The 10956-nt window shown below is 45.1% G+C and overlaps 1 protein-coding gene across 1 annotated transcript; it reads left to right on the forward strand.

Moving 5' to 3' along the window:
* Nucleotides 1-2389: 2389 nt before the first annotated feature.
* Nucleotides 2390-10923, forward strand: dbpb (D site albumin promoter binding protein b). Its single transcript, XM_078094894.1, has 5 exons — nt 2390-3052; nt 3275-3584; nt 4277-4783; nt 7741-7991; nt 8617-10923. Exons 2-5 carry the CDS (start codon nt 3395-3397, stop codon nt 8830-8832), a joined length of 1164 nt encoding a protein of 387 aa, XP_077951020.1. The 5' UTR covers nt 2390-3052; nt 3275-3394; the 3' UTR covers nt 8833-10923.
* The last annotated feature ends 33 nt before the right edge of the window (nt 10924-10956 follow it).

Genomic DNA, 10956 nt, shown 5'->3' on the forward strand with positions numbered 1-10956 from the left:
TCATTTGTTTTCCTTTCATTTGTCATTCAAAGCTCCTTTTTGCAACCTCCAGAAGATGGTACAAACTAACCGTCACCAAAGTTACTACTGAAGTTTCAATCTCACACTTGTATGTCCTGAGTGAATTCCATATCACTGGATTAAAGGGTTTCTAGGGTGCAAAAGAATTGGAATCACCTTCGTTAGCCAAGGATGTTTACGCATAGAAAGAATTTGGTTCAGTTTTTGTGCTCTTGTATAAAAAAATACCAGACAACATCAAGGAACAAGGACAACCAAGCTTCTTACGAACAGACAATACTATTAAGTACACGACCAGTTAAAGAAACGCTGTGTATGTGTGTGTGTGTGTGTGTGTGTGTATATATATATATATATATGTATATATATATATATATATATGTATATATATATATATATATATACATATATATATATATGTATATATATATATACATATATATATATATGTATATATATATATATATATATATATATGTATACATATATATATATATGTATATATATATATATATATATATATATACATATATATACATATATATATATATGTATATATACATATATATACATATATATATATACATATATATATACATATATATATGTATATATATATGTATATATATGTATATATATACATATATATATGTATATATATATATGTATATATGGACGGGGGGTGGGGGGGGAGGTTAAATAGGATGTGAGGTGTCGATAGTGCTTCTCCTGCCCTTCGTCTATATCTAATCTGTAGCTAATCCAAACCATGCTGTGATGGACGGGCAGAGATCAGGCTTCGTCATTGCAGTGTTTAATTGTATCTGCAGCTCCCAGGGCGGGTTGAAGGAAATTCAACTCTCCGCAGGGCCTTTTTCTTCTCAGCTCCTGAGCGATGGTGGAAACCTAATGGATTCCACAAAAGACAGTGTTGGTCATTGTAATATAACAATGAAATACATTAAAGGTCCTAGGTTTTCCACCGGGGTTGGAAGAATTTCGTCGGGGCAATGAATTGTTTTCAATGAATAAAATGTACAGTGTATTGTCGGTGCTCTTCTGTGTAAAGCTGTGGATGTGTAAAACTTTGCTCTCATACCTCCACCAGGTGGCAGTAGGCAACTCATGTATACTGTACACTTGGCCTGTTGTTGATAAGTGTGGCAGTCACATGGGTTTTGCACCGATAGGGTGGACTGGAGAGGCTGAATTGTATGACTGTCTGAATTATGTGCCTCCTGTCTGCTGTTTACTACAAGATTAAGGCCACCAAGTAAACTAAATGGTTCAGTCATGCAATGGAAAAAAATGAAAGGGGTTTAGGGTGGAATGTAATCTTGCATGTGTTTGAACTCTAATGTTGAATTCACAACATTAGAATTTTTATATTTTTTTATTGTAGCACTTTTTATATTCTTATTATAAATCATTGATTTAATGTCAGAAACATCTAAAACAGTCAAACACTGTCAAACAATGTCTTGTTTTACTGACAGCCCTTGAAGTAAAAAAGAAATTGCATATGTTAAAATGTATGTTTACATTCAGGAAGACGAAAAACATAAATCTGACTTTGTTTGAAAAAACAAAAACATGGTTCATAACCACTGTTATTTTAGGTGGGCTCCAGGTGTCTCAGAGCTGCTAATATTTACCTTGCGTGCATTCTGTGGGTATGGAGCTGTGTATTGGTTAACCTCTACTTGTCCAAGTCGTGTTTTACATGCTCTGCAACTGTACAGGAGCCCAGGCGGCCCCTCGCGCTCTCTGCGTTTCCAACTGGTCTCACGCGGCAGCGGCACGCACCGAAGGCGGGGGGGAGAGAATCCGAGCTGGCAGGTTTACGCGACCTATTTCTGTCCAATCAGCGCTCGTCGTGGGCGGAGCTACGAGTTTCCGGAGCCAATCGGCGGCATAGATGCGAGCTCACAGGCTTCGTCTCCGCGTGCCTCCCGCACGTGAGCTGGAACGAGCTATTGTGCGCCGCGAGGCCACGTGCTGAAACGTTCCTCTTGCCTGAGAAACAAACAGCACCGTCACGTTTCCAGTCCTGACTCCTTGATTATGACACAAGGCCAACAGCGAATGAACGGCGTCAATTTACCCGTGACGTCACGCTCCACTAGTTTAAAGACCGTTGGTTGCTGGTCGTCACACTAAATATCTACTTTGTATCGTGATTTCTGCATCACATAAGCAAACCGTGTAAAAACGTCACCGGGTTTATATCGGTCAGACAAAACAAACAGGAAGGAGGAGTTGAGTCTCGTGAATTATAAAACCAGAATTAAGAGAGCTGTTAAATCCGTAGCCCCGCCCTCCTCGCGCCTCACTCGCTTGTTCCGCGAGGTGTGACGTCACGTGAACTGCTCGTGTCCGTTCCAGCTGAGAGGGAGGGAGGGAGAGAGAGGTTGAGCGGGAGAGAGTGACAGAGAGAGAGAGAGAGAGGACAATCGGACGTGGACGTCGCGCGGCCCTCGCAGACCTAAGCCCGTGCGCCCGTGACTGGATTCCCCGGATGCAAAAAAAAAAGTACAGACAGAGAACGAGGAAACGACCCCCCCTCCCCTCTCTCACCTCACCCCCCCCGACGGACAGCCGCGCGCTACAGCAGAGAAACACCAATACAACTTGTCATCTGACCAATACAGTCACCGCTCTCGTCGCTGTGCATTTTTTTTATTTTGTACAAACAGTTTTGTTGTTTTGACGGACCGCTGCTTTGCAACTATTTTGAGGATATTCTTTTGGATTTTGGGAACGGTTAACTCAGGATCTTATTCTACAAGTTTTAATTGTAACATTTTCCTTTCCGGTCCGTTTGTGGGTTTCGTTGTCATTTTGATGTCTTAGTGTTATTCTCGTTTTTTTAATTATGGACAGTATTCTGTCTCAGACAGTCTGAGTGTCCCTCCCACTTCGCCGAGAATAATCTGCTGAAGCGTTTCAACAACGTTCAACTGCAATGGAGTATTTCGATGAAAACATTTCTGCAAGGAAATAAGGAACTCTGCACAACCCGAGGTGAAAGGTAACTAAATTTAAGTTTTCAAAGTATAATTAATTTGCGTCATCAATCCTGTACTCAAGTATTCATACTTGTTTTTACATTACAATGGTGGCTTTATCCTGCATGGACTCTTCTCAAAACTCTCTCTCTCTCTCTCTCTCTCTCTCTCTCTCTCTCTCTCTCTCTCTCTCTCTCTCCACCCCCTCACCTCCCCCTTGCTCCCACTCACACACACACTCACAGGCAGCCATCCAGCATACTCGTCCTATTGGTAGACTCTCCGGTCAGTCCGCCACTCCCCTTCAAGTAACCCCCCTCACCCCGCGGGAGACCTGTCTTTCTACCGACCCCATCTGGACCGGGATGTCCAGGCAGCTCTCCCAGCTTCCGAACCCCGACCTGCCAGCCGGCACCAGCCCACAGTTTGGAAGCTGTACCCAGCCTGCGGGCTCCCTCACGGGGGGGCAACTCAACTCCATGGCGGGTCTCAAGTCCCTCCTGCAGCACCCCGTAAAGGGAGACCAACGCTTAAAAACACCATGTGATGCAAAAGGTGAGACGCTCTTCACTTGGCGGACGGCCCCTCTGTGACGGTGCTGTTTGTGTTGAGTGTTCAGCAGGGAGCACATGACCCGCTTCGTCTCCAATATGTGCAGCGACAGAGCATGAATAAATCATCCCCCTCTGTTCCACCCACTGGTGCATTTATTTGAATACCAATAGGAAACATTATATACATACATATAACAAACATTGCATTTGTCATATTCACGTCTTTACAAGAGTCTGACGCGCACACTTTCTCCATGACTCGTCCGTGACCCTGACGGCCATTCAGCTGGTCTCTAATTCCGGCTGCGACTTCAAATTAGGATCCAGATTACAATCCATGCACTTCCCAAACCGTGCCTTCAAGTATTGTGAGATTTGTTGGGGAGCTTACGTACGCGCGCTATGACAACAAATTGGTTTTGGCGCTTGCTTAACGCGGCAACTCAGTCGCCATCTGGTCCATCTGTGCGAGTCTGTGTGTGTGCGTGCGCTTGTGTGTGGGACACGGGAACGAGGGGGAGATGTTGCAAAAAATTGAATCTCATGAACAATCTCGCCGCCCCGGATGTGTTGACTCTGTCTCACTGACTAAAATGTCTCCTTTCTGTGAAAGAACTCTCATGTGTCCTGAAAGTTGATCTTCATCATCTTCAATCTGTTGTTATTTTGATTCTGCTCTGTTATCTCTGGTAGACAAAGAGAGGCTGGACGTTGAGGAGGACTCCATGGGAGTGTGCCCCATGAGGAATGGCAGTGCAATAGGCAGCAGTGCTAACAGTAACGGCTGTGCAGGAGGAGGAGGAGGAGGAGGTGCAGGAGGAGGTGGAGGAGGAGGAGGGGGGGGAGGTGGTGGTGGAGCGAATGGAGGAGGAAGTTTCAACCAGTTCTTGGGGCCCCTCTTGTGGGATCGCACCCTGCCGGCAGACGGGGGCCTCTTCCAGCTTCAGTACATGGACTTGGAGGAGTTTCTGACCGAAAACGGAATGGGCAACGTGCATAATAACAACAGCTCCAGTTCAGCCCAGATCCCATCGCAGAGCTCCCAGTCAGCCGTGCCCAACCAGAGCTCCCAGTGCCTACCGCCCTCATCTCCACCCGGCTCTTCGTCTTCATCGCCTTCTTCCTCTTCTTCCCCATCGCTCATTGGTTTGGAGGTGGCTCAGCCGCAGAGCCTCGGAGGTGGAAATGACTGTTTGCATGGTGAGTTCACTGACACCAACCGCTTTGTTCTTAGAGAGTTCAAAAGTGACCGAGGAATGGTTGTTTAAAAAAAAAAAAATGTTATCAGCTCAAAAACACCAATATCATGGAAGTTGGTTTTGCAAACTTTGCCGAGTCGAGTTGCTGAAAGAGACAAATCGTCCCCTGATACGGGACTAGTAGACCCTACAATTAATAACGGGTGATATGTGACGAAGGTTAAAATGTCCCCATAGCTGGTGATTCAGCACTTTAGCTCAGCATTTACAGCACAACACGAGGATGACGAAGCACATTTTTTAATGACCTCTGGGGTCAAACCGAAGGCAAGGAGATAACGTCACGTGGCCTCCACACGCAAAGTCAATTTGAGAGGAAACGCAGCGAGTGTAGAAATGGCCGCTCAACCGTGTCGGACGTTTTGGTAGCGTGGCTGGGGGGGGGCTCGGAGCTGGGCGAGGGAGGTGTGGGGGGGGAAGAGAGAGAGAGGGAGAGAAGTTTCGCCCCTTGACGAGTCAAACTCTCAAGGAGGCTCGGTTTAGTTGGGCATGCGATCCACGTGCTGCAGTGTGCAACACAATCAGCATTCAGCCCAAGCCCATTATAAATGTGCAGCGGGGTCAAAACAGTACTAAGAGACAGAGAGAGTTGGAGGGAGGGAGAGAGAGAGAGTTGGAGGGAGGGAGAGAGGGAGGGAGGGAAAGAGGGAGGGAGAGCAAGCGAGCGCAGAGTCTCTGCAGGTTGCGTGTCTTTAAATCTCTCCCCACTTCACACGCCACAGCCATGTGTGCGCGGCGGTACACGTGCCGAGGCCAGCGAGGGCTGGAGCGAGGGAACGAGAGGCAGGGCCAGCAGACACGGAGGAGGAGCCCACGGGATGGGGGGAGGGAGGGAGGGAGGGAGGCAGGCAGGCAGGGAGGGAGGGGGGAGGACGTGGAGAAGAGGCGACAGGAAGAGTTCCCCCGCGCTGCTGCTGCCGGACGCTTTGAGCGCAGATGAATGACATTAAGGGCCCTGATATGCAGAGGACAGTTTTATGCCGCGCACGGGAGGGTGACGCAGGACACTTAGGTGACAAAGTGCATGTTTGTAGACTCTAATAACTCATTTTGTGTTGCATGATAACGTGCCGTGCATTTGGATGACCAACCCCTTCATATTCAAATCTTTAAATCATCTGAGATTCCAACAGGAAAAGATAGAGCATAAACATTTGCGTAACTTATTGAAAGCGGAGAACTTGAATGAATTACTATGCGGTTGATGTGACTTTGCTGAAGTTGTGTTGGAATTGGAATAATACAGGCCGCCAACACACAGCTTCGTAGGCGGAGCAGGAAGTGCTGAAACGTTTTTATGGAAGCCAAAGTCTCCGGTTCTCTCAAGCTGGCAACACATTGAGACAGAAATGCGCCAAATCAACTTTGTGCTCTGGAACGCAGCCGCGTGCCACAGGGAGGGCCGAGGCTTTGCAGCTCCTCATTCCTTCGCCGCCGCAGCAGGCGGTGCACCGACTCCTCGCTGCTGTGGGGTTTGTGCAGATAAATCATTACGATCTCGCGCTTTAGTCGCACACAGAGGAACATGTGCATGAAATCTGGCCTCCGTGGCACTTGGTCACAGTCAGAATCCACACTTGAAGATTCAGTGTTTGTTTACACCCGCTGATTATGTTGTTCTGGGACATGCTCCACTTCATCTCGGTGCCTTTCTGCTGTCGTTGTGGAACATAATCAGGGAACACAGGGTGTGAAAATATGCCCTTGATAATACTGGGGCATTATACAGCCATGAGTCATGTGCAGCAGCTCATATATTATATATATTACAGATCTACAGCATATACAATCAATATAGGCGACCAGGTTGTCTTTTTCTAGTTGTGTTTCTTCCTGTTTCTATCCACATATTAACACTTTATTAAAGATTAAAGGCACACGGGTTGCGTGAAGACTGTGGTCTGTGGGGATGCAGGGAGATATCGATGCTGACTGTGTTTGTCATGTTATGTTCCTTTGGCCCGGTTCAATCGCTCCACAGGGGATGTTTTGTTAACATATTAACAACTTATCAGATCACTCTTTGGGTTGACACTTGCCCCAGTGAGTTATATGAGCAGTCTGTGGAAGATATGGGCTCTTATTGGAAGGGAAATCACGTTGGAGTGAGGGGCATTGGGCCTTAAAGGGGAAAGGGAGGTGATGGGGGGGGGGGGGGGGGGGGGTTGTCACCCAATACTGGCCTCTCTTAAAGAAACTGGTTTTGAGGGAAGGGGTGTAAAGTTACATCACATTTCCACTTTTAGATCAATAATAATAGGAAATACCACCAGATGAAGTAATTCCCATGGTTGTGGTTATGGGTCGGTCACTGGTTCACACTTGACTCGGGAACATCGAGGCCATGATTACTCTTTAGTTTTAGTAGTAATACACACAATGACCGATTTGGGTTGTGCTTTTATTGTATTGCGCGTTTGCTGCTGTGCAATAAACCATATGTATATATTTGATCCAACCCAGGGTGCAGTGCTTGTGTATATTAGAGAGTTACGGTAGAGATAAAATCATACTGGAGTAGCTTCAGCCTTTCATTGACAACATCTCTGCCTACCACGACTTTGAGCTCCTTTATATCTCTTTATTTGTAAACTTAAAAAAGGATGTGTTAGATTTTGCGTGTGTGTTCAGAGTAAATAGACGTGTCCCTGAAAATCTCACAGTTCATGAAACCGTCGTCGATGGAATAAGTTAAGGGCCGAGGAATGTTGTTTGTTGTTTGTACCAGGAAGAAAGAAGCTCTCTGCTTCCACCTGGTGGTAATCATGGTGTAGTGCTGCATGCATTTTGACTTTTGTCTTATCAGGCCGCTGCCATCAGCTGCTCTGTTGAAGTTTGACTTGATGTGTTTCAATGTGAAAGCGTGTAACACAAGGTGCTTCTTCTCTTTGATCGCAGGGAGTCAGACCAGTATGAACGACTCCTGTGAGTCTCCATCTTCTTCCTCCTCGTCATCCTGCCCACCTCTGCTCACGCCCACGGACAGCGGTCCGGACGGGGTCGGCATGTACGACATGGATTCTTCAGACATGGACATGTCCGGCCAGCAGAACTACGACCCCAGGAGGCACTCCTTCAGCGAAGAGGAACTCAAGCCGCAGCCCATGATCAAGAAGGCCCGCAAGATCCTGGTGCCCGACGGCTTGAAGGTGAGAGAGGTCTGAATTCAGAGCCGTTGGTCCATGTGCACCTTGAGAGAACAAGTCATTTAAAGCCACAAATGGGTCATTTGAGGGCAGACATCATGAATTTATTTATTATCAGAATAATAACATTTATTAGTGCACCTTTATCAAGAACGACAGCCCAAAGATAAAGCATTTAAAATAAGAATAAAAATAAAATAAAAGACAAAATATTATATTATTATTAAAATAATATTATGCACGTATAATGCATGTATTAGTAATATTTAATACATGCATAACATAAAATAATTAATAAAACCCACTGATCAGCACCGGTCCTCAGTGTCAGTGTAGAGGAAATGCTCTTTTTTGTCCAACCAACACTCCTAAACTCCCGAATACTTAACTTCTAATTCTATCTCCAAGAGCAAAGCAGCAAATCCTCACATTTGATAAGCTACAACCATTTTTTTAAATAAAAAAATGACATAATAATAATAATAATAATAATAATAATAACTTGTATTATAATATCAAGGTATACATTATTAAGTAATGTAAGAAATGACTTGAAATGAAATGATCAGTGTGATCATGTGAGGTGAAGTCAGTGATCCAAGTGCTCTATTTTCCTGCCCTCTGTTAGGACGAGAAGTACTGGACCAGGAGGTATAAAAACAATGAAGCGGCAAAGCGTTCCCGAGACGCTCGCCGCCTCAAGGAGAACCAAATATCGGTGCGTGCCGCCTACCTGGAGAGAGAAAACGCCGCCCTGCGTCAGGAAGTGGCCGAGATCCGGAAGGAACTGGGCCGCTGTCGCAACATCCTCAATAAATACGAGAACCGCCTCGCTGACCAGTGATGAAGCGGAATCAGAACATAAGCTGGATTCAATTTAAGACTCTGAATTCTTGGTGTGGCCCGATGGACAGAATGGAGGAAACGGTGATGGTGGTGATGATGATTATGATGATGATGAATGTAAAAGACATGGGGAAGATTTGCATATTGAAGCTCAGGTGTCTTGTTTTGTTGAGGTGTCAACTCTTAAAAGTGAAAGATGGAGAGAATAATTTAACAGATGAAAAGATGTGACTTTTAAGAGTTTTGTTATCGGAGAATTGTATATTTTTATAATACTTAAGAAAAATATTTGAGGGAGAGCAAATTTGGAGAATAATTTTGTATATTTTCTACATAGAGACAGGGGAAAGCAATGGTAAATATCTTTTATTATAGATGAGTCAGGAGACGTTTAACAGGTGGTCGGACATCGATGGGTATTTTTTCGACTTGATCATTGTGGTCAGGATGCAGCAGCGGGGGCGAGGACGCGTGTAACATTTGTAATATACAGAGCAAAAAATTATCTTATAATCGCATAGTTCAACATTCTGGTTGGTTTATATTCAAGCACTTATTATTATTTTTCTTTCCCTTTTTCCTGTTTCTGTCACCGCGAACGTGCTGGAGAGAGACGAGAGGACACGTCATGCAAACACTCGTACACTCTGTTCCAACCACTTCATCCCTTCTCTCTCTCATCATCTTGAGTTCCTCAACAATATTTTTCCTCTGTACTTTGAGCTTAACTTTGCGTTGAGCGATTGGTTCATCCGTCACGAGTCCACGCTCGTATCGTCGACTCAATCCCCCTTCCATCTGTCCCAGCTGAGGGCTTTAAATCCTCTCTGGTGTCCCGTCGTATCCCACCTAAGCTGGTGAAAAACCCGCCCCGGGTGACCCGACTTGATCCGCTCTTTCGAATCGCCGGGACGTTTCTGTGTATCTGACTGCTCTCCCCTCGCGGCCGATCCCCTTCTTTCAGTGGTGTGCAAACTCTGTCCCATGACATTTCGTCCCCTGTTGTCTCAATCTCAGTATTGTGTTGTGTTCTAAAATAGTCTTCGATCTTCCCGGCCGGACGCACATGGTTACTTTACTCTCCTTTATGAACACACGTTGATGAGCTTTGTTATGGGGGCAGAGATGTTGTTGTACATTGGATAGGCCTGTACTATTTTGTGTATTTGATGTATTCCAGGAAATGGGTTCACTGCCCCCGTTGAGTGGAATGGTGTTACTTTCTCAGATTTCTGGGAGAAATAAAAGCCAAAACTTCCTATATTGATCCACAAAACTTGTTGCTATTTAGGGCTTTTTTCAATACTGCTCCTTCCTTACGGTTTACTCCTTTTATCGCTCTTTACTTTTTACTGTATCTAAGAATTTCTATGTGTATCCACAACACCTACACATGGAGCATGGTACACTATGTTATGTTCCTGAGGAAGGATGACTAGTGATAGAATGTGCTTTTAACCCCTTTTATGACCATGATGAATAGTTACCTTACTGGTATTATTACTGTTATGATTATGATGATTACCCCTCTTGTTGTTGCTGTTCTATACTATTGAATGATTTCCTTTCTTTGGGTGAACGTGATCTGTTGCACCTGGAAACACTTTTCGATCTTCATTGTTCCTCAGAAAAGACTGTTCGAAAACGAAACCCTCAGTCTGCCGCTCGGACCTCCAGACGTTACTCACTTCTACTACGGACACTACTGCCACCGGCGTCTCTCTGACCGCCGATTCCCAAAGCGTGGCTCAATAACTTGAACATGATATTCATGCGGACTTACTTTACCTTTGGTGATGACCTCTTCTGTTCCCCGGCTGTGTACGGACTATGCACACTATCGATATGCTCCTTGTTGGTTTATTTCAGCCTTTTATCACCTCAATCAGTGATTGTTTCCTCTCCCAACAGGACGTAGTCTCTAATATCCTCACAGATGTGGTTGGTGAATCTTTTAGCGACTCTTATTGAACTACAACTGCCCTGCTGCATCTGTGGTGTCCATTGTGTCCAGCCCAACTTGGTGCTGGTTATTTGGATGTAGTCAAGATTTTTTCCAAAAACACCAATAAAAGATTGTTCTCATTCACTTCTGCTTGGCTCTTTTTTGTTTAATCTGGTT

This window comes from Gasterosteus aculeatus, chromosome 20 (genome assembly GCF_964276395.1).
Source record: "Gasterosteus aculeatus chromosome 20, fGasAcu3.hap1.1, whole genome shotgun sequence".
Classification (NCBI taxonomy): domain Eukaryota; kingdom Metazoa; phylum Chordata; class Actinopteri; order Perciformes; family Gasterosteidae; genus Gasterosteus; species Gasterosteus aculeatus.